Here is a 26,836-nt window from a genome sequence, read left to right on the forward strand (position 1 = left end):
TTTTATTTACTTAGATTATAACAACATAGAACCGTGGAGCGAGCTAGTTAGCTTTAGCTAGTCTAGCTTTATGCAGAACGTCACGTTTTCTATGTCCCTGTCAGGAATTATTTCCCGTTCGGGACTATCATGTCCAAGCTTCGGATTAGTTATTTTTGGTTCGAGTGATTTCACAATATTATGGAAAGGATGCAGTGTTTTAATTTTCGAGCAACACCACGCAGCGTTCCGTTCGCTAACTAACGTTAACAGCTAACGTTAGCCAACTTATCCTTAGCTTTTAAAGCAACGGTGTAAAAACACTGTACATTTGGGGCTGTCAAAAAACGGATCTACACCATTTCGTCGATGATAGCAGCATTATTAAGCAGGTGTGAGATCGCCTGACCCACCCTTTGACAACGAGGGGTTCGGGAGTGTGACCGTAGCGGCGGCTTCACAATAAATGTCGTTTGTTTACGCTGGTTTAAGTGTTCACCCCCAAAGCTCCAGTCTTACGACATATCACTCCGCACAACACGTAATGCTAAAACGAACTCACAAATCATAATAGTAGCACACAAGAGCCACATATCTTTATTTATATATCCGTTTAAAATTATTTAATTTAGAGAGTAGATTGCTTTATTGTTATTATTTTACATTAACGCTGAAAGCGGACTACATTCTGTGTAAGGACCGCTTCATATTCCTTGCAATACAGGGGGCTTACATTTTATTACTCAATTACTTCTCGCCGTTTTCGGCTCCAAATAATTCTGCGTCGCACATTTAGGAATAGAATATACAATTACTCAGTTCTGGTAAATATTTAAACTATTTTAAAATATCAAAATCAGTTTCTAAATCAAAACATCTAGTTATTACCCCTTTCTTTGTAAATAGTAGTGCCCATAAAAAATGCCCGGGACTGCTTTTTTAATGTAGCTCGCGCTCTTTTGATTGACAGTAAATGCTGTCCAATCAGAAAATTAGTTGAGCTTAGCAACAGCAAAGGTTTCCTGCAGTCCAATCAACAAAAAGGAGGGTGGTCTTTTTTGGGCGAATGATTGTACTCTCTCATTGGTTAAAAATCTCATCAGTTACGGCAGACTTGTGGACTTTGTAGTTTAGAGAGGACGTCTCACGCATTAGCTCTACTGTAAAGAGAACAGCATATCCCAGAATTCAGTAGATGTAACAAGGAAAAGCATGCGCACAGAGAGAGGCGGAGCTGCTATATAAACACGGACTCCCTCGTCTTCTGTAGCACACTGGACACAGTTGTGACGGTGAAACACAGTCTCTGAGTGACGGCGGCATTTGACAGCACTGAAACAGTTAATGGTAGTTAGCGACAGTTGCTCTGACAAATCCTTGGAGGAGTAACAAGTGTTTACTTATTCGGAAGTTTGTTTCCAGACGTGAAAGTCAACTTTCTTTAAACATTTTAAGTCCTTCTGGAAATCTTATTTTTTTCTTAAAAAAAACAAAAAACAAACTTTTTTTCATCTTTTAACGAACTTTGAATTTCTGCCTTTTGAGCACGAACATGCTCTAAGATGTGCTAAAACGGGACCAATAAGAAGGATATCATCAGGATGACGGAGCCAGCGGAGCAGACCCATCGCATGGTAACTTCAGGCAGTCCATCAGGTGAGAGTAGCGGGGACGCTTTGGAGCATCTCCCAGCCAACAACCGTGGAGGACCGCAGAACGGCGAGAGGGGGCGCCAGAGAGCGGAGAAGCATCAGCGTCGGGCGGAGTACTGCGAGGATATCAACACAGACAAGTTATGGCAAATGAAAGGCGGACGGAGGGAGGTGTGTCCCGCTTCAGCAGCCGGAAACGAGCTCTCCAAGTACCCGAATGCTACCGAGCCTCACAAAACAACCGATTCCGACGCTTCACCCGACTGTGATCACAAACGTCGCGGGAAAAAAGGCGAACACGGCCCGCTGCAGGAGACTTTGAACCGGTCGGGAGTGGAGAATTTACTCATCGACTCCGACACTGGCTTGGAAGCACGTCTGGGCAAAAAGAGGCACAGGCGCAGGACCTCGAAGAAGAAACGCCACTGGAAGCCTTACAACAAACTTTCATGGGAGGAGAAGAAAGCCCTAGAGGAGCGGGAGACCGTGAGGGCTTCGCGGATGAGGGAGGAGATGTTCGCCAAGGGGCTCCCCGTCGCGCCCTATAACACCACCCAGTTCCTGATGGACGAGCACGACCGAGAGGAGCCCGACCTCAACACAGAAGCCGGGGTCCGGCGGCTTTCTGGGGTCAGCGGTCGCATGGAGGACACTGGAAGCGAGGAGGACCTCTTCGACAACGAGGAGGAAGAGGACGACGACGGGAGCGGAGGAGGCGGCAGCGACGGCATCGGGAGGCCTGGGAACGCAGGTGGAGAGTACCTCCAGCGGGACTTTTCCGAAACCTATGAGATGTACCACGTCGAGAGTCTGCAGAACATGACAAAACAAGAGCTGGTGCAGGAGTACCTGGAGCTGGAGAAGTGCATGTCCCGGCTGGAGGAGGAGAACAACCGGCTGCGGCGCGCCGTGGAGCCCGTGGCCGCGGCGGAGCACTCCCAGGTCCGACTGCAGGAGATGGAACTGGAGCTGGAGAGACTGAGAGCCGAGAACACCGAGCTGCTCCTCCAGAGTCAGCCCTGCAAGGAGAGTGGGCAGGTCGCTACAAATTGAAAAAAAAAAAAACCCTCAAAAACAATTCAAGACGGTAAAAAAAAAAATAAAAACATAAAATGGACTACTGTTCTTTTTCTTAAAAAAATGTTATCGGTTTCTGTAATGAGTCTGTTGTCTGGACAAGGAAGTCGTTGCACGGCGATGCAATAAACATGACGTTTCTTTTTCATTTGGGCTGTAAGCTGTCTTGTTAAATTTTCTTCAGGAGATGTAAATATTTCAATATGAATATTCTCCATTTTTATATATATAAATATAAAAAAAGATGTTTAACAATTCCAGACTTCTGTTTTTCCAGTACAACTTTATAGGAATATCTGCTGACTAACTCTTCCGTTTAAAAATAAAAAATATCTAATTTTCTCTCCAAAAATCAAATAAGAAATGACAGCAAAGTAGAGCAGCTTGCCAGCACCTTTTTTGTTTCTTTCTGCAAAAGCAAACTCCAGACTTACCATTTTGACAGTTGTGTGTTATAATTGGTTCAAATAATAATAAAAAAGTTTTGATTAAAGGTGTCTTGTTGTAAAGTTTGATCCTAGAAGATACAGGAAGCAGTCACTGAAAGCAGCTGTTTGATGCTTTTGATCACAAGATTTTTATTTTTTCCTTTGTAATGGTTTCACATTTTGACATTGCATGAAGAAATAGATTAATGTGACCAAAGGAAGCAAATCTAAAGTTAATTTGTGCATCTTCTTACTATTAAAGTGCATTTGCACTTCTGATTGCATACATTCGTAACCGCAGCATTTAACGGGAAGTGGCCTCAAAGATTTGGATGCAGTTTCCTTTTTGTGCAGCAGCAAACATTAAGACTGAAAAAAACAAAAACTGTATTCATTTGCCACCTCCAGGGGGCGACATTCAACAAAAACTCAACTCACAAATCCTCTTTTAAACATATTTCTGTTTATTTACATCATATACCTTTTGCTTTGAAGCAAACAGCCACAAGGGAAATAGTTTCAGGCGGACAAGCTTTTTTTGTTTTTCTTTTTTTTTTTTAGTCATCAATTATAGTCAAAATCAATTCCAAATGTACACAATACAGTATGTTACATATTAAGGTATGTACAAAACAATTTAGTTTTAAAATACAATAAACATTAGATAAAATCACATTTCAGTACATCACACAACAGATGAGGTTTGTTCACCTTTAGGAAATTTGATATCATCTGGCATGACCTAATGTGGTTTTAGGGTAGGACTTGTTAGGTGTACCATATTCACATGACCTCAGTTTGTTTCAGGGGGGGGAGCAAAAGCAGCTGAGGGATTTCTATGCCTTTTATTGTTTCCTTCGTCTTAGCAGCATTAGTAACAGCTGTTATAAGCGCCTCTTATTGAAGGCGAAGGGAGTGCATAGATGCGTCCTTGGCTTGAAGTGTGCTTTTTAGTTTTCCACTCGGGAGTTTAATGTACACGTCTTTGGGTCGGTCAGCCACGTCGGGAGAAAGGAGGGGATCCAGATACAACAAAATGAAATGGAAAAAAAGATGAGACCTGCGCATGGCACCGCAGAACAACACATTCCAGAAAATCAGGCACTTGTAGAAGAATCTCGAGGTAAGAAAAAACTAGAACTTTATTATCATTCTTCACTGGAATATTTGGTCAGAGAAGTTGTTTGTGGTTCTTTATGATGGTTTAACACATAACATAAGACTTTATTATACAGTTTTGTGAAAAAGTTCCCCATCTTACACATTTCTTTGCTTTTGGTCACGTTTGGATGTTTTATGCTATGGTACAAATTAAGTACAAAAAGCAGTTTTAAAGGTGGCTTTCTTACCATCTCAACCGTTTTATCCCCTTGAATGAGGATTTCATTTATTAATAGAAAAGAGCAACCCAAACCAGTTTGGCAATATTTTAGAACATGTAATCCCCAGAGAGCAAAATCTGTGGTTCAATCAGTAGCAAAGCAGGCCCAAAACATCACACTACCGTATTTGACTGTTGCATAAATTTATGCTACTCTAATATAGTCCAAATAGTTTCACTCGTTTTCTGAAATGTTTTGGGAATATTGGAGTTATTATTTGGACCTTTGTGTTGTTTTTGGACAGCAGCGTCTATCTTGGAACTCTCCCAATGACGGCCATTAATTTAGCCTCTTTCTTATTGTTAAATCATGAACACTGAATTTAACTGAGACAATTGAAGAATAAATGTTATTCTTGGATCCTTTGTGACCTCCTGGATGAGTGATAAATGCGCTCTTGGACTAATTTTTGGTAGGTCAGCCGCTCCTGGGGAAGGTTCATTCCAAGTTGTCATTTGTGGTTCACAGCTCTTGTTGTGATTCACTGCAGTCCCACAGGCTTAGAAATGGATTTCCAGACTGATGGATGTCAAAGACTTAGTTGGGTCAGAGCAAGTTGCTTTTTTAAATATTTGTTTCTACTTTTTGTTTTAAATGATTTCTTCAGGGTTACAGAAACTGGACCAAAGCAGGATTAATTACCCCGTTTTAAGATGCAACTAAGGTGGAGGATTTAATACTTTTTCCCTTTAATAAATTAAACCATTATATAAAAACTGCTTCTTGTGTTTTCTCAGGTTATTTATGATGTTACACGTTTTCTATTATCAAATTTCAGCTGCAACAAAAAGGAGAAACAGAATAAATGTGTGAGGCGGGGGACACTTTCCACAGACCTGTTTTCAGTTTCTCCATTGTACCATTTCAACCAGTTAGGATTCATTAAGAACCTGACCTTATGGAAAACTCCCAGCCACACACATCCCCCAAGGTAAAAACTGCGCTGACAGATGAATGCTCAGTGGGGATGGGCTGAAAAAAGATCCCAAACTAAAAAGGTGAAAATACGAGATATGAGGTAACGCGAAAACGATGAGCACAGCCATCAGCATGCCGATGTGCCTGCAAACTCTCCCAAAGGGATCTGCTAGACTTGCTACATGCAATCCCCAGATAGTTTATTTGATGGATGTTTGTTTAAAGTAGATCGCTTTCATTAAAAAGTCAGTATCTCAGGAGATAAAGGTAGTCTGCACAGTGCTGTGAATCAGAAAGGCCATCTATGGAGAAATAAGGAACAGCTTTAGTCGTGTTTATCTCCCTCCAACAGGTACGCTCAAGAGGTTCAATGAACAATAAAAGTACTGTTTTTTTTACTTTAATACAAAATATATAATATATATTGAATATAAACAAAAAAAATTATATATTAAGGGAAACATTTCAAGTAACTTCTTGAAAGAAATGACTGCACTCTGTGCACGTTTTGTAAACCATATAAAAATAACTAAAAAAAAATCACAGGTGAAAACAAACATTTATATTTACATAGGTTAACTTAACAAGGCTTTGTACAAAATGCTACAAAACGTGATCATTTCTGCACAAACACTCATAGGCGTTATTAACAAGTAGAGAGAGTAGAGAGAGACATCTGTGTCCTTGTGTTGGACTAAAAACGGGAGTTTTACAGTGAGCGAGGTCAGGAAGACTGGTAGCAGGACAAAAGAAAATCTGCTGAATTTACTCCTGTTGTATGATAGTTTTTTGTAACATTTACCATTAAGCTGAATTAGCTAGAAGCACCATTTTTTCTCAACCAGAGCAAAGCTGCACAACAGCGCCCTCCTGTGACCAATTGATAGCATCTCTCCTGTGAGACGGGAAGGAAGGAATGCCTGTTTGTACTAAATTGTGAATTTTTGGCATTAATGATGAGTTTTGTTTATGTCTTATACGAAGCCCCTATAGGGACACTGAAGAAAAAAAAAATAGACCAATAAGTGCACGAGACACAGTATGGTGCGCATCACATACTATCTTGTGCGCACCATATAGCATCTGGTGCGCATGGGTTAACATGTGGGTCGCAACCATATTGTATCTTCTATGCACAGGAAAGTTTTTTTAATAAGAGAAAAGCAAAGACAAAAACCTTAAAGCTTTGGCAACACTGGGGTACCCCTTGACATGCCAAAATGAATCGCACCTGGAGGTTTTCACAGGTACTGGTGGAATCTGGAGGTGGGGGCTTGGCGTGTAACTGGTTCGTGGTCCAGACTGTCTGCTCCTTGAGTTTTCACCTGGTTTTGGTTGACGGGGCAGAGCGGGAGCTCATTGACGCTCAGTGGGGGTCTCTTGTCGGACGTCTCGGTGGGTGAGGCCACCACGGTGTGTCTCCGCCACGCTCGTTTCTTCCTCCGCGTCTCGGGTGATGGAGGTTTTCGCAGCCCCACACTGCGCAGGTCGTCGGCGGAGCCCAGCAGGCGAGCCCGGACGTGCTCGGCCAGAGACCTGCTGCCCGGGCCGGTCGGGGTGAAGGAGGAGGCTTCGCTGGGCGGCAGGGCAGGTCTCGCCCGGGACAGGCGCAGGCTTTCCTGGCTGCTGCCGGAGGAAGCGTTCGTTCTGGAGGGGTCTCGCTTCGGTTTTGGTGCGCTGTCGGACCCGGAGCCGGTCCCCTCAACCTGAAACTCCGGCAGGTCCAGGGAGCGGACTTTGGTCTTCTCCGACTTCAGTTTCTTTCTGGCCAGAGTGTCGCATTGGATCAGCTTGTGGGAGTTGAAGGAAGGCCGCGAGTGGAGCCTGTGAGCGTTGGAGGAGGAGGAAGAGGAAGGCGTGTTGGAGCGCGCTCCTCCTTCGCTCCTCTCGACAGAGTCGGCTGAGTTAACGGCAGGCGTTGCCGGGGCGAGGAGGTTCATGGGCGAGAGGACTGGCGGTTTGCACTGGGAGTAGAGGAAGCTGCGAGGTGCCGATGGCGGCTGGTTCGTGGGCATCGTAGGTTGTTTGCTGGGTCTCTCCTGGGTTAGGGAGCGCGAGACGAAGCCGCTCTCGTTGTCCGTCTCGCTCACCAGCTCACTGTGCTCGTCGTCGGCGTCGTCGCCCCTGCCCTCCGACCCCAAGCTTCGCCCTAACGTGGAAAGGGTGGAGTAGCCGGAGACAATGGAGCGAGCATCCTCTGGCGCTCTCCACGACGGGCCCTTCACCTCCTCCGCCTGCACCGCCTCGTCCTGCAACAAAATAGCTGTCTGCCTTCCTCCTGCCTCCTCTTCCTCTTCTTCTTTACAGCACGGCCGACTGGGAACAACCGCTACCACCTCCTCTTTCTCTCCACCTGCTACAACGTCCTCCTCCTCCTCCTCCTCCTCATCGTCTTCCTCCTCCTCATCCTCTTCTCCCTCAGCTCGAGGAGCAGTGTCTCCCCCTGGCGACTCTGCCTCCTCTTCTCCCTCCATCCCAAGGTGCCCCGCTTTCACCGGTTCGTGCTCGGAGTCGTCATCGGTGCTGCTTCCAACGCGGCAGGCGAGGTGGCGCTTCCTTCGCTTGCGGCCTGTGACGGCGGACATGATGGACAGAGCCAGGAAGTCCTTGGCGGTGAGGTCTTTCTTTGACCCCCATGACCCCTGAAACAGGAGGAAATGCTGCTGTTACCCTGACAAACTTTCTGTCTTACATTACAGTTCAGGTCAGAAGTTTAAAGAAAACAATCTTAAATAAATAAATCCCAAAAACCCCAGTTTGTGTAAACTTTGGGCCAGAACGTTGTGCTTAGTAAACCGTCATGCATGTGTTTGAGAGATGTTACCTTTGATTTAGCTGAGTCACTGTTGGTTGAGTCTGTGGAAGAAGAAATAAAGATGTCAGAAGTTAAAAAGTTTACAAGTCAAAGCAGTCATGGTGGAGGACACAGAGGCCGTTTCAGCAGCACAAAGCTGCAACACAAAAGATGAGTCATCCTTTATTTTTAAATACTGCTCTTCAAATGAGTCAGATTTTATTGTAGTATTTCAAAAATAATCTTGGTAAGAAGTTTTCCACCCAGTCTGAGGGACTTTTATGATGATTTCATACAAGTTTCCATTTCCAGCAGAAATTTCCTCAAGAAAGCTTTACAAGGCGACAATAAAATCTGAATCATTGGAAGCAAAATCTAAAGAAATAAGGAAAGACTCACAACGTTTTGCACAGAACAAAATAAATATAAGTTAATGTGGAGTTGTGAACTACCACTGTGTCCTCTCATCATGTCAGAACCCAGAGCAAACACACCGGTTTACAGACTCCAGCATTTGGAGGGAAAGACAATGATTTGAGGGGAAGCAGCGGCTGGAGTTGGGAGGAGAGAGTGCATTAGGAACCACAGCAAACACTGATGGCACCAATCATCGACAGGGAAGGAAGTGGGAAACGCACTTCCTCACAAACACAGACACACAAGGCTTCAGAAGGAATGATCAGATCTGTAAACATTTACCAGGTGGTAAAAAGTACAACCAAATGTTTTTTTGTTAATTGAAGAATATTAGGAAAGCATGGAAGAGAATTAGGGACACTAAAAAATAATAATAATTTTGACATTTTTCCTCAGAATTCTGACGTTAATCTTCTGATCTCAAAAAATGAAATTATTGGTCTAACCTGGCATATATGTCATGACATGGGAAATTATAGTAGCAAAACTTGCAAATATATTCTTAGTTTAGTTTGGCTACAAAAGGATAACAAACTTAATGTAGTTTGAAGCCACCAAATCAAATCAAAATGATAATTAGGATGTAACTACTTCAGACTAAGTTTCTAATCTCTGGGGTGTGAAGGGTCTGCATGTTACATTTTTCAGTGTTTTGACTACCTGCTTTCTGAAATGTTTTGTTTTATCACCAGTTTCTAAAACCCCATCAGGCCAAATGCACTATTGTGTCTACTTCTGTCAGAATAAAAAACACCATAGAAGACATAAACAGTTTCTATGGCTTAATATAACCTAATAAGTTCCAACGGGAAGAAAAACAGCAAATTACTTTTAGTTTGCATGTTTGTGAGACAAAAATGAAACTCAGGAGGTTAAAATGAATCCAGAATCGAGAAAACTTCATTTTCTTTTACATTTTTTTATTTGCAATGTACAGTGGAGCCCCTAGGATTTAGGAACCAGAACCACAGATTAGATGCAGTCTAGCAATACTAGAATACTAATAACTGCCTATTTTAATAGGTCAAACTCCAAATATACCTTAATTTACATAATGGAAACAATCTTAGAACTATTGCAAAATTTAATATTCTTGGTTTTTCTTATCTCGGCTCTTGGGGAGACAGTCAATCAGCACCAAGGACAATAAATGCCGCTCCTGTATTGGTTGCTTTTGCAAATGCTAGCCGATAGCATGTCAAGCAGCATCGCACCTAAATATTTTAGCTTTCCATTCTGTATTTTCTTCCAAATACCTTTGTTGCGCTCCACAGAACAACAAAAGTTGCAAATTGGAGACTTTCATGGTTAATAATTTGGAGTTGCGTATTTGGTATTTGTGAATATATGAATTCACAAATACCAACTTGAATAGAAATGGGTCTAAAAGAGTTAATATCTTTTATAAATTCAAAGTTTGTGACATTTACTAAGCAATACTTATAATATAATATACAACTACTGTCATCCACCAATTTTAAAAGCCATTATATGAATTTATGATAATTATTTTATCATAAGAATTTTGATTTAGCGTTGTCATGATAAATTCCATTTAATGATGCTTGTAAAAACCCAGAAGGTGTTAACATTGTTCAAATTGTTAGTTTTTCTATTTTGTCCACTTGTTTGTTCAATTAGAGTGAGTAAATATTGAAAGTATGATTAAATGCACTTACTGTTGCAGTTTAGTGATGCAAATCACACTTCTTTATGTGATTAATGTCCTAAAGAAACATATTAAAAATTGATTTTGTCCTTCAAAAGCAATATTTGTATGTCATATGCATACAGTTCAGAAAGGAGATGTAAATAGTTGTTATGGTCACTTTTATTGTTATTAATAGTGCCACAAAATATTGTGCTCACCCCTTGTTCGCACTACCAAAAAGGAGCCATTTCTTTGTCAAATAAAACAATTGTTGTTAGCCCTGCAGCTCTTTTTCAGGTGCAAGCAAGAAGGTTTGTCTCATAGTTGCCATCTGGGAGCTTCACACAATTTCCTGGAAGTGAATTACCACTCAAGCTTTGAAATGGCACATGTGAAACGGCAAAACCTAGAGCGCCATAAGAGTCACTAGTGAGGTTAGAGGAACCTGATGATTGGGGCCACATTGGTTTGAAAAAAAAAAAAAAGCCTGGAGGATGAGTGGAGCGCTATGCTCTGTATTCAGAGTTAGTTGGCTCTCAGAAGCTGCGTTTCCATTATAATGTGCACAAAATGTTGTCAATATTTCGTTAACGTCGGAAAAACACAATTTTCTAATTGAATAAGAAGGGCAATTAAGATCACATGTAAATAAGTCATTTAAAAACATGCTACACCATCGTTCTCCTACCTTTTCTTCATTGGTAGAGCTAGTGGCAACATTTAGTTGTTGATTATGTTACTTGTGTGATGCGAAAAAAAGTGTTTCTATAGCAGTTTTGCAACATAAACCAATTTCGATATGTCCAAATCCTCATCCAAATTGATCGAAAAGCAAGTTTTTTTTTAATTGTCATGTTTCTATTAAAGCTGCAGTATATCATTCTATAAAAAATATGTTTTTTTACATATTTTACAAAACAGTCACAATGTTGCGACAGTGTAATACGAGTCACATAATTTGTGAAAAGATCAATCTCCTCCACTTCCTCCATGAACTACTATTGCTGCTCCAGTCAAAAACAATCAATCAGAACCAGGAGGAGGTTCTTAGCGCTGTCAATCAACACATGTACTCACTGCTAAATGTGCTAATGATGGAGAAACACCTTATAGTTACAGGAAAACTGTTTGTCTGCTGTCATGCTAACTAGTCTTAGCATTCAGTATTCCATGCTGTGCTATCAGGAGGATGATTGACAGTGCTAAGACCCGCCTCCTGGATCTGATTGGTGGTTTCTAGTTAGCTCTCGGAGAACACAGAGGAGCTTGATTTTTCCACAGGTAATCTGTCTCATACCATACTGTCACCACATGGTGACAATTTCAACAAATATGTCAAAAAATATTTTTTATTAAAGTTACATACTGCAGATTTAAGAAAATGTATTTTCAAAATAGCCTATGGAAACGCAGCTGGTGACAAGTGAACACTCTGAGTCAGAAACAACAGCAGCTTTAGCAGGCATCAAGTCACCCATTAACTTATTAGTCAAACTGGGACGACACTGAAGTGGCAGGGATTTTATTTTAAAGAGACCTCAATCTGACAGTGACAGGGAGGATGCCAACTTCCAGGGGAAATGGAGACCATGGAGACACAAGCTGTCACCACCAATAACACACTCGCTCAACACACACACACGCCCACCCTCACACACACTGCCAGGAGAGTTTCCGTCCTACCGCAGTGGCTGCTCCACAGGCTCAGCTAAGAGAAGGAAATGCAGAAACGCACAGAGAGAAAGTGATAGATGAGCAACATGGAAGGAAAAAAAAAGAGATCAGCAGAAAGGAGAGGAGTGTAGGCATGCTGTCAAACACAGAGACACTTTGATCTAAGGATTCAGTTCTCATGCTGCATTCCAGTTCAGGTTGGAAAGTTGGACATTCCAGTTTCAACTATTTTTTATATTCTCTTTTCGTAATATAACAAAAAGGGGAATGAAAAGCAGCATTAGATTCAAATGATTCTCACCTGAAGCCTCGCCGAGCAGAGCGGTCCTGCCGATGTTAGACAGAAGGTGGTCGATGTTGGGGGCGGGTTGGACGTCCTCTGTGTCCACTGGTGTCTGGGGAGACATGCAGGAAGACATTAACTTTAGAAGGTAGAAATCTAGAGTAAAAACACAACTTTCTATCCATAAAGTAGGAGTTTCTTTAGGTCAATAAAACTCAGAGTCTGAGACTCCAAAGCCAGGGGGTGAAGTGTGCGTGTCAATAATTTACTAGAGACTTTTAGTCATTATTTATAGCAACTGCTGCACTTGGAATATGCTACATTTGGAAATAAAATAAATGTTTCTGTGAAGATAAAAACAAACTACAAGGAGAAGCTTCAGTGGGTGTTTATTGCTGAATGTTTTACTAGACGTGCAACAAATTTTTTATAATGATGCCGTCTGGATTCATTTCCTTTGTATTTTTTAGTCTGATATATGAATTTTGTATGGTCCTTGAAGAACATCTGAATATTAGCATCTGGTTGATGCTCACCCTATTGGAATAGCGAGGGTGTACTTGGACTTTACCCAGAATTGCATGGAGTCATGGAGACTTTTGTTTACATTATAAAATCTTAAAGATTTTCCCCAGAATACCGTACATTTTACTTTTTAAATTACTGATTCTAATACAGTTTTTTACCTGGACTGCTGACTGTGTAATCTCTGGTTTTTATCTTCTTTTAGCTTGTAAAGATTGGGCTCATGTAGCAGGTTAAAGTTTAACAGAAGCCCAGTTTTGTTGTCCCAAACTGTCTATCCACCGATTTAATTTGCCTAAATTAATATCACATAGTGGGACTTATCCACAGTCCAAGCTTAAAATAAAAAGTAGTACTTAACATTTTAGTTTCTCTTTCATTGTTTATATTTAGATGATGCAATTCTCCTTTTAATCAGTTGCAGAAAAGGTGTCACTGCTCTGATAATCAACACAACCTCATCTAATCTCAAGTTAATTTAGAAATTATAGATAAAAACAATCAGACTAAACTGATATAACACATACAGCTGAACTTGTCCTTCCTGTGTAATTATTTACTTCACAGGTGGTAAAATCGACATGAACTTTTGTGCTTATGACTGCACTAAAAGTTGGAGTCAGGTGATTTCTAACCTGGAGCTTAGGAGATTTTTGGTGAAGTAAAACTGAAGTGTAGCAAAATGTTGGCCTAAACTAACAATGAGAGCATTAACTAGAAAAGGATAACTCTGTGATAACTCTGGAGGAAGTGCAGAGATCCACCACTCATGTGGGAGAATCAGTTGAATGCAAAGATGATGGAAAACTGGATTTTTGCTGGAGGAAAAAAAATAAAACAAAAAAGGCAGTAAAAGACAGAGACGCAGATTCACCTTCCAGCAGAGCAACGATTGTAAAGACTCAGCAAGAGCAGCGTCTGAACTTGTTTCCTCTGAACCAAGAATAGTTCAGAGGAAACAAGTTCAGACCTAAATCTAGTTGCAAAATGGTGGCAAAACCTGAAAATTGCTGCAGACTTCTAAGAAGAATGAACAACAATTAGTAGAAGTAAAAAGGTGGAAGAGACATGAGAGATCTGCAGCTGTAATGGAAAAAAGAAGAGATGCTACAGAAGGAGAAAAACATATGAACATTTAGTTTTGGGGATAAAAAAGCTAGTTTTTCCACTTTACAGCTATGTACTACTTTGTGTTGATCTATTACACAAAATTCAAATGAAACATATTAAAGTGTGTGGTTCTGACATGACAATGTGGAAATGTTAAAAGGTTTCAGTACATTTGCAAGGCACTGCGTTCTTTGCCTTATGTTTTCTTTTAATATAAGTACATCTATTGTTTTATATTTGTATTTTTATTGGTAATTAACCAGTTTTGTTTCGCTACCACTTTAAAACCAATGTTACCCTTTGCAGATCAACAAAAGCTCTGAAATTCATAAACAAGACCCAAACATGGAGATTGCATTTATTATAGGAAAACTGAACATTTAGGGAAGGCATTTTACATTTAATAAACATTGTAGCCTTTTACACACAGTAATCTGTGTAGATCTGAATGCCACAACTGGAAAACCTACCTTCTCATCCTTGTCGAGCTCGTCTGTGAAAAACCAGATGCACTACAACAGCGACAGAGGAAAAAACGTTCAGTATTACAAAGACATTATGAAACATACAAGTCTTAAAGATGTAGTACTTTTATAAAAATATATGCTTTTTACATATTTGTTAAAATTATCATTATGTTGTGACAGTATAAAGTAAGATAGATAATCTGAGAAAAAGAAAGAATCAGAGCCAGGATGTGGGTCTTAGTGCTGCCAATTACCCGTCTCCTTTCTCTTTGCTAAGCTACAGCTGGTTCACCACAGCATAGCTTTTCAGCAATGCTAAGGCTAGTTAGCATGGCCACAGATGATGGCAGATAAATTGATTTTCTGTAACGGTGAGTGTTTTTCCACCATCATTACATTAAGCACCACATACAGGAGGTTGACTGACATCTCTAAGACCCGGCTCCTGGATCTGATTGGTCGCTGGAACCGATGCATTGTGCAAACCACAACAAGAGCAATGGAGGGAGGTGGAGGAGCTCAATTTTTATTTACAGATTTCCTCTCTTATTACACTATCACAACATGATGTCATGGAAAAAAACATATTTTGTAAAAGTTAAATTGTGCAGCTTTGGTTTGTGTGTTTCTCTCACATGTTGGACAAGCGTCTCAACGATCTTGTAGCGGTCGGGCATGTGGGTGACCATGTCTTTCATGTTGTCCTCAGAGGTTCGAACCAACGTAGGCCCAAACACCAGAGCCAAGTTACGAGGCTCCATCTGAACGCACCAGGAGGCGGGAAAAAAAAAACAAAAACAACAACAGTTGAGCACAAAGTACTCTGAAGTGGTGCGTGTGATGATTTCAAAACGACGTTCGACAGACCTTGTTTTTGTCGGAGTGGTCTGCAACCGTCTTCAAGTGGCTGATCAGGAATTTCAGAGTGTGATAATAATGATCTGGAAGATCTCGGATCTGCAACAAAACAACAAACACGGGAACCCGTTCAACCAGCTAGGTCGGTAAACTTCCCTGAAATTTCTGGGGGAATAAAAGCGAAGACGAACCAGTTTCTTCATGGTCTTCAGTCGCTCCGATGGATTTTCCATTCGATTGGCATCAATGAAGTCATTGTACTTGTCTGTTTAGACGTTGGATGGATTAAAACAAGTGAGTTAGATGATCTGATAACATTTGCAAGAATAGCATCCATGCAGGCTTGTTGGAACATGTGTGGACTCACCGTTGGTAAAGAGAGGCTCTGGAAGCTTCCTGAAGAAGGATTTGAGTAAACTACTAACAACGTTGAGGTCCTGCCATTTCTAGAGACAACAACACACAACAAACATCAAAGTATTTCATCTTCCGACCCTGGAATTCAAGTTTCTCGTTCATTCAGGATTTCTACACATTTTACATGCATAAATTTAAAACTTTCCTATACTGAACAGACTCCAGTTTTTCCACATTTTTTTCAAATATAAAATAATAAAGTTTACTTGACATTTATAGCAGATATTTCTATAGTTGGGAGACATTAAATATGGAGCCTGGAAAAAACAGAAACTGGAGGGAGGAAGGGCACACTGAAATAAGGAACCAAACAAGAAAAAGAGGGAAAAAGTAAAGCTACACGGGAGGAAACAAGGAAGGTTATAAGGAAGAAACGGAGAAGGAATTCACAAGAATGCGAAATAAGTAGGGAAAGAAAAAGGAATGAAAAAAGCAAGGGAAAGAAAGAAAAGACAACACAGAAAGAAAGAAGAAAAGAAAAAATAAGGAAAGAAACAAGGAAAGAGAAAAAAACTTGAAAAAAGGAAGGGGAAAAGGGCAAGAAGGAAAAACACAATGAAGAAATGGAGGAAGGAATTAACAAAGACACAAAATAAAGAGGGAAAGAAAAAAGTCAACATAGGAAGAAGCAAAGAATAAAAAGGAAAGAAACAAGGAAAGGTGAAAAATAGAAAAAAATAAGTGAAAAAATAAAGAAAGAAAAAAAGTCAACATAGGAAGAAAGAAAAGAAGTGGGGTACAAGGATAGAAGTACAGAAGGAGGAAAGGGAAAGAGGGAAGGAAGGACACAACCTTTAGACAACAGGATACATAATTAAATCTGAAAATATCTTCCATTCTCCAAATTTTTTACATACTTCTGCAGACCTGGAAAATATAATTAATTTCCCAGCTTCTCCATACAGTTCTAGATTGAAGCTTAATCCTCTGCCTGCTTCTGTTTTCTCACCTCTTCTGCAGGGTTGATGTCCACGCCCTTATTGAGCTGTTCCTGAAGCAGCGAAACTATGGCGTTGTTCCCGGGAACTCTGTAGATCCCGGTGTATTCCAGGCCCATCTCCTCCACCAAGCCACAGCAGAACTCAACGATCATTGGCACAAACTGAGAAAGAAGGAGCAAAACAAACAGAATGCAGTCTAAGATATGAAAAGGGAAAAATAAACTTCATTTAGACACAGATGGAGTCAAGAGCGGCTCACCTTGTTGTTGATACCAGGCTGACATTCCTCCAGTCTCACACCGAACGCTTTGGGTCCGGCTTTCTTTGACTTCTTCATGATGTTAATTCCCCAGGGAGACTTCGGAGGGCTGCTCTCGTCTGGACACATTGTTTTAAGTTCAACTGTTAAGAAGCTCATAAAGTATTGTGCAAAGTTTTTAAAACAAACCAAATTTCTTAACAGTTCTCATCTAAGAAGCCAGACTTTCTTGCTATCTTTTAAAGAAGTCTTGATCAATAGTTGTTTTGGACTTTTTGAAGTTTTTTCAACAATGTCAGTCAACTTTAGGTTCACTCTAGTACTTCACCATTTATTTTTTTTTTTGCTTGGCAAACTCCTAACTAAGGAATTTTTGACTGAAAACTGGCCAGTAACTATAATGAAAATGAGGAAGTGAGCTGAGGAAAATTCAGCATCGCAGAATAAAATCCTCTTGAATCCGTTAGATGTAGCTGCAGGGCCACTTCCTGTTTCTGCCAGACTGACCTTTGCCATCTGGTTTTGGGGAGCGCGGCGCTCCAGCTGTGTTTTCCGTCTTATTGAGCAGGAACGGCGGCATCATGCGGTGCATCCGGGGAGACGAATCTGGCTTACTTGACGTTGGACTTCAGAGGGAGACAGAGACACAAAACGTAAACTTATGAAGATGTATATCATCAACTGGATTCATAGACTGGTGACAATTCACATTTTATATATTCTGAACAGAACCAAAAGGATGTGACTCTTTGAACACAATGAGGTATGAGATTTTTGTGGCGATATGTTCTTTTAAATCATGATGTTACACTACGGTTTCTGTTTTACTTCATAGTGAAACTGGACTAACCAATGACTAATCATTGATTATGTCACGTTTGACAGACTCTAGAGATTTCAAAATAAATAAATGAATGAGATAAATGCATAAACACGGCAATTTATAAAAAATGTGCTTTTCTGCCACACAGTGACTACTATTTTTCCTCTGAAACCTTTTTAAAAATCTGCCAAATGTTGTGAAAAGCAATACAAATTTTAACAACACACCCAAAGCTGTTTATTCCAGCCAAACATTTTCACAAGTACTCCAATTTAGCAACTCTGTCTGTCTTTCAGCTTTGACTCCAGAGCAGAAATTGTTCTCAAATGACTCACCTTTGTTTTCTGTAATCATTGAGCTTCTTATTGATGAGAGCCTGTCTGGAGGATCCGAGCTCCTGCAGAAAACAAACATGAACATGTTATATTTCCCATAAGTCAGAACAAATAAAGCACAGAACAGATGTAAATCTGACAGTGGTGTGCCCTCTGACCTCACTGTCCATCTTGTTGCTCTCTCTGATGACCTTTATCCACTCCAGCATGTCCTCCCTGTCCTCCGCCTGTAGCAGGTACTCGCAGAAGTCCTGGGTGGTCAGGCGCAGGGCGTGCTTGCGCTTGGTTTCGCTGTACGCGATGTCCACCAGGCAGCCCCGGATGCTGATTGGCTGCTCATCCTCGGCCCCGCCTTCAATCGAGGCGCCGCGAAGCACCGCCTCCCGCTTGTCTTTGTAGAGGAACAGCGAATGGGACTGAAGGACAGAATACACCCTCTTCCATGGTCGTATCCCGCTGCCTACTTTCTGCGATTCAGAGAGGATGTGACATGAGTGATTCCTGCAACAGCCTTCCCAAAATAATCCAAACTCTGCTGCCCACCTTTCCCTTCTCGGTGAGGATTTGCTTGAATTGCAGCCATCCTTCCCGCCGTATGTTGCTGTAATTGATGTTTCCCAGTTCGGAGGTGGAGTGGCGTTTGGAGCGAACCTCCTCTGCTGTCGCAAGGATGTCCAGAGACTGAAAGGCAGACAGAACAATAAAGATTTTATTCTCATTTTATGGTGTGTTGAAATGTATCTAGCAACTTGATAAAGTGGGTTTTTGTAATTTAGAAACTTCTGTCCTGAAGCTCTTTATTGTATGATTTTTTTTTTATCAATTAAACTTTTTTATGTTACTTGTTTAGATTTGCTTTGGGAAATTTTCAGTGTTTTTTTTTTTTGTTTTTTTAAGAATAAGTGGGATCCTAAGCAGGTTATTTGTTTTTTAAAATATCAAAATGTAGAAGGTTGACATTAATAATATGAAAGTAATGTAAGTATTTTGCTATAATAAACACATAATAAAAGAAAGAAAAGCTTAAAAAATCCCCTGACAATTACATTGATAAGAGACAACAAAATAATGAGAAAAATGTCGATCATTTCTGTTTTTCTAAACACAAATGATCTTTTAAAAATCTGATTAATTTTAAGAACAATGAATAGATTAAACAATTATTAGAATAATTGTTAATAGCATCTGTTGTTTTTTTTAAAAAGAGTGATTTTAACACAAATGGAAAAATAAAAATGAGCAGATACCAATCGCGTAGATCTCTTGCAATTACAAAATAATAAATGTAAATATAGAGGACTCACCCCATCACCGAAGAAACTCTTCACTCTTTTTGGAAGCCTTCTGTAAAGCCAATAAAAAAAAACAACAAAGATAATGTTAAATAAAAAAAATACATTTGCATTAAGTTGTCCTTATTCTTCCCACCTCCCTGTACTTACGAGGCCCGTTCCTCCCTGAACGTGTTGAGTCCTTCATCGCATGACTTGGATCGCTCCGTGGTGATGGCTAGAACATAGGAGGAACGGCGACTGGATTTAATACTGCCTGCTCGACGCAAGGGTGAATCAGTGGAGAGATGGAGATGAAGAAAGGAGAAATAAAAAGACAGAGAGAAAGAGAGACAGAATGTTGATGTAATGCTGATCACCAGAAAAAAAGACGGCGCTGGATTAGGAGACGGGGACGGTGATGTGGGAGGTTGAGGGTTTAAAAAACTGGGAGTGACGTGGAGGAGATCGACAGTTGGGGACGTGAACTAAAACTGTGGGTTAGATTTAAGGCTTCCTTGGACTTCTACACCACTAGCATGCACTGTCAACACAAACTGGCATGCATTTGTGAAATTCAGCTAAAGAACACCACCATGCAACCTCTAGATCGAACACGTAAATTTGTCTGGCGGCATGCAGAGCTGGAATATTACCGTCAATACACAAATTAAACATGCAAATATTTTCTAGCACTGCTAAAAACTTCATCTTGTCAAAGACTTTTTATCTCTTCTTAAGCTCCCAAAATTAGTTTTAATAAAACCTTGAACCTGTGAATTTAGCTATTAATTAAAACAATTGCTAAAATTATTAATTACAGCTGATTGACTAATGATTGAGGAGGGCGATATGGACAAAGGTTTATCATAATATTTTGTGGTGCTACAAATTTATTTATTATAAACTCATTATTTATTGATTATCTCTTTAAACAAACTGGAGAAAATAGTAAAACTAACAATCCTGACAATAAGGATATTTTTGGGAGGTTTTAAATATTGTTAATCGGAATGTATCGTGATAACAATAAACAGAAATGTATCACAATAAACAATACAATTTAGGCCCACTGCTAATTATGAGGTAATTAACTGCTAAGTATTCTTAAATAATAAAGTAAATAATCCTCAAAAAAGTTTGAAAAGCGAAATTAAAGCAGCGTAGAAAGCAATAGAGACAAAAAAACACCTATATCTGAATGTAAAATCTCACACATGCTTTCAAAATCCATCGCTGAAATCAGAAACCACAACTAAAAATCTAATTTCCTGCTTCATGCTTTGGCGAAGACTAGTGCGATAAGGGGGACGAGGAGGAGTCCCACTCACTGCAGTCGTGTGAGAAGAGCCTATTGAGGGGGAAGGTGAAGGTGGGGGAAGCGGGGCTGGTGCCCACGGGGGGCGCTGAACTCATGCCGCTGGACACGACGGAGGACGCCGGCACGTGGCGGGCACGCAAATCAGCGCCCGGGCTGGTTGGCTCGTCTGTGGGAGGCAGGGAGGGCAGGGAGGGAGGCAAAGATGGAGGTTTGAAAGAGAGGTTGGAGAAGGATAAAGGGACAGGATTAGGTGTTAGAGAAAAAAGTCAGAGGAAAAAAACCCGGAAATACAGGGGTTAGATTGGGAAAGGTGAGGATAGGTTTTAAGAGGACCACGAGAAGCCCAGTAAGTCAAGATGCTGAACAAGAAAATCATTTTACAGTCTCAATTTCAACAGCAGTAAGAGTGAAGGCAAAACCGTTTTGGATTTCTTTACATCAGACTAGGACTGGGCAATAAATCAACAACTACAGAAAATACGTCTGATAAAATATTCAATCATTTCACTGAACTCCAATCCAGAACCGCATGGCATTATGGGGGACGTAGGCAGAGGAAAGACTTATTTTGCCGCTCAAGCTCTCACAGCTAGCTAAGCAAGGTTGGTGGAATCTAACTGACTCACTTACTCACTCTTTGGTTACCTAGCAACTCACTCACTCATGCTTTGGTTGCCAAGCAACAACCTGCTGAGTAACTTGCACAGCAGCGGTTTAAGATTTTGCCACCATGCCTTATAAAGGCTTAAAAATAAGCAAAAACAGCGAGGATTGAAAGGAGTAAACGAGAACATCTCCAGAGGAAACTGTGGTGAATAAACTTCAGATATTTAAAACAAAAGACTAATGAATAATTACTGATATGGACGTAATGCATTTTTCAGCCATAACACTCTGGACTACATCAGACACAGACATGAAACCAGTAATTGAAGCCGGTTCACAAAGCCATAGAAAGACTTTCACAAAGTAAAACCTGCCTCAGCCTCTCCAGAGTGTTTAAACATACCTTTAACCTAAACACAGAGAAAAAAAAACCCCACACAGATGGAGTAAAATATGCAAATATCTAAGAGATAAAACAGTACCTGTGTCGTCTGCTGCCATAGGAAAAGCTACTCAGGAGCTAGCAGAGGCAGGTAGGTGACAGGGACCTAATGGCTGCAGGTTTCAGTTCTTTATAAAAGTCTACGGCATTGTGGGATATTACACCAGACAGGCAAACGAGGTTAAAAGTCAAGAAGGAAATGTAGTTTTTGAGGGTGGATATATATAAATATTTACTATTTTCTTTCACTATATGAAGGAAGATTCTTTGCTCAGCAAAATAAGGTATAAATCACGTCGAACAGGTTCAAATGTTTCAGAGTCTCCGCTCACTTAGAGGGATATGAAACCTTAACACACACATGCACACACACATACATTTACACTTCCTTCGAGGTAGAAAGGACAGGATCCTACTCTGATATTTGCATAAAGTCTCAGCGTTTTAAAGCTGTGCAGAGTGGAAACAGCAGAGGGCAGCACCACCCCAAGCACACTATGCAGACATCTCACTTGAATTCCTTTAGTATCATCCCAACTATTTAATTTAACAACTTGAAATAAAATAGTTGAAGCAGTAATTATAATTACTTTCCTTTGTCTATAGAGCATTCCCTCCTGAGCAGATTGAGAGTGCAGAATGAGATGGAAAACATTCCCAGTCTGGGACGAGGAATCTGCCAATCCAGAAATAGTCAGTCTGTGGGTTTAACAAAGCCGGTCATTAGAAGGCCGACCACAGAAAGACAGCGGCAGCCCAGCAGAGGGAAGCAAAATCCTGTCCCACAGCATGTTTTATCTCCACACTACATCCCACAACATGTGTGGGGGGCAACAACAGGCGATCAGGGGTGAAAGGAAAGGAACCGGGATGCAATGCGATTTAATAGGTTACATGTGTGCAATCACAACTTTTACCACAATATACGGAATCCATTTGTGTAAATAAACTGAGGCAAGAGAGTGAGATCCTTCTTATTGACACGTATAAAATAAAATCTGGAAAAAGTTGAAGAAAAAAATTGAATATTTTGCTTGAAAGCCCCCAAAATTAACAATACATTAAAAAAAAATCGAAGATGCAGTTTCCCACCAAACTGATTTACTTCAGGTTAGGACGAGTGAAAACTTTTAAACTTAAGTTATTTATTGCAGCGACATAATCACAACTAAACATTTTAGGAAAAAAATTATATTTAATCTGAGCACTAAATAAGGGGAGAAAAATAATCCATGATTAAATTGGTATTACAAAATTACTGGCACCCAGAACAGATAATCTTTTATTATTTGATGAAAAAGGTTTTGCATTGATTTGCTAACATATTTCTGATCAGTGACCTCCTGAAAGACCCCATAATGACTCGTTTTCATGTCCTTGTATTTAGAAGAGTTCATGATGAACTCCCTCAAGCCCACAGCATCCCTGGTCCTCCACCATACTGAATAGTGGCTTTGAGGTGCTTGCCAACATCTAACATTTCATTGTTTAAGAGTTTGTTTCTGTAAAGTTTGATCTTAGTCTCATTTGACAAAAAAAGCACATGATTAGTAATAGTCCTAAGTCCTACTGAAGATGAACAATCCCCTCATTAAAGGCTTATAAAAATAGTTAGCTCGTAGATATCATCTACTGGTTGTTGTGGAGACTTTTTGTTGGGGTTCTTTAACAAGCAGCTATTATTCCCTTAAAACGTTTCTATTGTTTTCTCCGCAAAGAAGGAAACAGCTGGAATCCTTATCCAGCCTAGTAGACAGTAGCCGGGGCTTTGTGTAACATTATATTTATTTCCCAGGGAAATGAAATTGACAGATTACTCATGAAAAATCCCCAGTACAAATTAAAACTGTTTTATTTTGAGGGTTTAATATGGGTACCAATAGTTTCATGACAAGTATTATTCTCAGTCATGAAAAGTAATCAAATTAACTTTTCTTTGGGGAGATTAAGCTGCTGGAAGACAAGATGGAGTCATTTTGAAAGTTATTATGGTTGTGGAGGCGGCTGTAAGTAGTCCAGTCTATGGTCATATAGAAGGCGCCCCATACAGTCGACCCTTCATATACCAGAGCAGCACAAAGGCAGCATTGAAGGCAGGATATAAGTGGAAGTGCCTCCCCAAGAAGAGTCACAAACACCATACAGCGAAGAGTCAAGATGTGCAATTTGTCACAAAACATGTCTAAAACATTTAATCTCAGTTTCAGAATCTCGATTAAAAAAAAATGTAACGAAAGCATATTTTCCCTCAAGCACAGCCCTGTCTTTGTGCTCACTATCTTTTAAACAACAAGAAACGCGGCAGTGTATGAAAAAGAAGCAGGATCCGAAACAGTCCCAGATCATATCAGCGTCCAGATCGGGAGATGAAGGCAGAAGGAGAGAAGAGAAAATGTCTCGTCTTTGGGGAGAAACTAACCTAGTTTCAGTTTATGGCTATTAAACGAGTCCCGGCTTGCAGCTCTTGCTGCTCGGTTTCATTTAAATCAGGTGAAGCTGCGAGGCAAGAATGTAGTCACATGTTCAATGGATTCCCTCAAGATATTGACTCTCTGAGGCAGAGCACAGCCTGGCACAAATATCTACGATCACAACACGTAGTCAGTCTATCTGATTCTGTTCAGCACCTGTTTGACTCATGCCCTGATGTAAGCGACAGAGGCAAGGCTCGTTTCTGCTACCACAAATTAATTTGCGTTAAGAGTTAATGGCTGTTGTTCGTGCCAAGCGATAGAAACCAACCCGAAGCCTGCAGGGCAGCTTTACTCTCACTCTTTACCAAAGAAAACACAAGCTTGGGCATGACAACAGCCTAACCTGCACCGTGCGCCCAGCTACAACCAAACAAGATCAAGGAAATCCAGGCCGATCCAATTTGGAAAACAGCAGGAATTTACAAGATACAAAAACTAAGAATGCAAGCTATCAATTAATGAGTTAATCTAAAGTCAATTGATTTAATCAATCAAGTAATGATTAATTCTTAAGCAGCCATTTTCTTAAAAACCTGAGTTTTTCTCCTATATCAAGAGGGCTCAATTTTTCATATGCTGAATTAAAACATTTTTTTTTTTTACATTTTCTATCAGGTGTGTTATATACTGATGGAATAGACAGAAAATTGTGGTTTAAGGTAAAACTTAAGTAGTTTTTATATTTCAAAACAGAACCGCAAAAACTGCACTTTGCATCCCAAACCAGACTCTGGACCCGTTTTCTTTCCTGTTTTAGGAAACTCCACCATGTTTGACTCTGTATCAAGTGGCTCGGCTTGAGGATCACCAGCAGTGCCCTCTGCTGGATGGAGGCCAAACTATAACACTAAAAGAAGGTCTAATCGGACGTTATTCGTTAATAGGATGGAACTACTTTTAATCTAGCATACCATTGATCGACAATTTGATTAATTGTTGGCATCCCTAACCAAACAAAAACTTACAAACACATACAGCATGGCAGCTTCTGAGCAAACACTGGCTTATGTGTCTAAAAAGAAAAAAAGAGCAGAAATGAACTCACCTATGAATGGGATAGAGGCCAGGGAGTCGTCATCTAAAGAAAGGGGAGCAAGGTTGCCATTTGCTTTGCGAGGGGCTACATCTTCACTAGAGCCAGAGTGAACATTTGTGTCTTTGGGATCTGGAGAAAACAATGAGGGTTCCAGTTCGTCCATAGTTATGCCGTAGTGAGGGTGTCTGTTGGCGTTTCTCCGCCCAGTAGGGGGTTTCTGCCTCAACACCACTTCCTGTGTTTGCGCCGCTATCTCCGCCTGTCCCTCCACTGTCCCTCGTTCCCTCTCGTGGTTTGTCGGCCTGTATGCCCTGTCCTGGGATTCTGGAGAGACCAAAACGAGGGGTGTAGAGGCAGAGGCAATGAGAGGTGCTGACGATCCCTCTGGGGGACCGCTTTTGGGGACTGGGTTCCAGTTCAAATGGGGGCCAGAGTAAGACGGGTCCCTGAAAGACTGAGCTTGCTGCAGGATGCGACCTGTCTTGCGATAAAAAGACGGGCTGTAGCTGCGATATCCCACCTGCTGCTCGTCCATGCCCTGCCCCGCAGGAAGCCGCCTGCTCTGGAGGACGGGCTGCTGAGGCTGGGAGTGGGTCTGGTTGTGGCTTTGGGGGTGGTGTTTAGACTGCGACGGTCGAGGCACTGAAGGAGCTTGCGCCACGACTGTGTGGCACCTCGGTCTTGGGTAGGCGTCAGTCCTGTGTTGTGGCTGTGAAGCCTGTTGGGGCCACGGGTGCCTCTCAGACCGAGGCGAAACCAGTCCAGCTGATACTCGGTCCAACATCTCCAACGAGCGCCCATGGCGATCGTACTGGGCCAGCAGATTTTCAGAGCGTGTCCGGGTGTAGTCAGAGCGGCCTCTATCGTGTCCTGCCTCCCATTCTCCAGCGGACCAATAGGGCTCACCATGAGGTCCTTGCCCTGACTGCTGCAGTAGGAAGAGGGTGTCCTGCGAGGCGCTGTGTGGCCAGCCACCTGCCCTCTGCTGCTGCCTTCTGTGCTCGCTGAGCCGGTCTTGAGAATAGCTGCGGTGGCGGGTTTGCATGCTGCGTCCCGAGCGCTCGGGTTGCTGGCTGTAGTACCAGTCAGAGAGAGCCTGCTGGCAGCGATCGCTGCGGCTGTGGCGGACAGGAGCCATAGGCGGACTGGTCCAGGCTGTGCTGGACTTGCGAGGCTGTGCTTGGGACCCGGCACTCTGGTGGTTGGGGTAGTGGACTTGCAGGGGGCTGGATAGAAGACCTCCAGATGAGGAAGACGAAGAGTAGGAGCGCCTCCTGGTCTGACCCTGAGGTTGCTGGCTGGTCATACCGTACTGGATCTCCTCTGTGCGGTGTGCTGGACTGCTGTGACCCACTCCACCTGGCTCACCTGCTCGGCCCTCCTGCCAGCTGGCTGGGCTGGCCACACCGGATCTGTTATCTAAGGGCGACGAAGGGCTTGAAGACCCCGGCCAGCAACTCCAGTTATCCAGCTGGTTCTGGCCCATGGGGGAGCAAAGCGGGGCTCCAGGATGGGGGGCAGTCCTGGTGCGTGGGTAACAGAGGGGAGGAGGTGGCGGGAGGTTCTCAGCTCCCCCGGCGAAGGGTTCGTTCCCGGTCAAGTAAGCATCTTGTGAGTATGCCTGGAGGAGAAAAAAATCATTTGTGGATGATGAAGTGTTTCGGCTTGATGACTATAACCATTAGACTCTGAGTCA

The 26,836-nt window shown here is 41.6% G+C and overlaps 2 protein-coding genes across 13 annotated transcripts in view; one reads left to right on the forward strand and one right to left on the reverse strand.

Moving 5' to 3' along the window:
• The first annotated feature begins 893 nt into the window (after positions 1-893).
• On the forward strand, positions 894-3,201 carry LOC102218594 (protein HEXIM-like). The gene has a single exon (XM_005796667.3). It carries the CDS (start codon positions 1,581-1,583, stop codon positions 2,682-2,684), a length of 1,104 nt encoding a protein of 367 aa, XP_005796724.1. The 5' UTR covers positions 894-1,580; the 3' UTR covers positions 2,685-3,201.
• Positions 3,202-3,579: 378 nt separating this feature from the next.
• LOC102216639 (rho GTPase-activating protein 23) overlaps positions 3,580-26,836 on the reverse strand; it is an 80,870-nt gene continuing 57,613 nt past the window's right edge. For 6 of the 12 annotated variants that reach the window (XM_023349562.1, XM_023349558.1, XM_023349554.1 and 3 more), the window contains 18 exons: positions 25,150-26,761; positions 20,593-20,748; positions 19,433-19,538; positions 19,295-19,343; positions 18,534-18,671; positions 18,149-18,457; positions 17,991-18,052; positions 17,340-17,458; positions 16,833-16,951; positions 16,582-16,734; positions 15,583-15,661; positions 15,407-15,480; positions 15,225-15,314; positions 14,993-15,118; positions 14,361-14,402; positions 12,274-12,367; positions 8,261-8,292; positions 3,580-8,078 (listed from right to left, as the gene is read on the reverse strand). In XM_023349562.1, coding sequence (XP_023205330.1) covers positions 6,678-8,078; positions 8,261-8,292; positions 12,274-12,367; positions 14,361-14,402; positions 14,993-15,118; positions 15,225-15,314; positions 15,407-15,480; positions 15,583-15,661; positions 16,582-16,734; positions 16,833-16,951; positions 17,340-17,458; positions 17,991-18,052; positions 18,149-18,457; positions 18,534-18,671; positions 19,295-19,343; positions 19,433-19,538; positions 20,593-20,748; positions 25,150-26,761 — 4,761 coding nt within the window. In that variant the 3' untranslated portion in view covers positions 3,580-6,677. The remainder of the gene's footprint in view (positions 8,079-8,260; positions 8,293-12,273; positions 12,368-14,360; positions 14,403-14,992; positions 15,119-15,224; positions 15,315-15,406; positions 15,481-15,582; positions 15,662-16,581; positions 16,735-16,832; positions 16,952-17,339; positions 17,459-17,990; positions 18,053-18,148; positions 18,458-18,533; positions 18,672-19,294; positions 19,344-19,432; positions 19,539-20,592; positions 20,749-25,149; positions 26,762-26,836) is intronic. The other 6 variants (XM_023349555.1, XM_014475495.2, XM_023349556.1 and 3 more) reach the window with 6 other exon arrangements.

The sequence above is a fragment of the Xiphophorus maculatus genome, chromosome 16 (genome assembly GCF_002775205.1).
Source record: "Xiphophorus maculatus strain JP 163 A chromosome 16, X_maculatus-5.0-male, whole genome shotgun sequence".
NCBI lineage: Eukaryota > Metazoa > Chordata > Actinopteri > Cyprinodontiformes > Poeciliidae > Xiphophorus > Xiphophorus maculatus.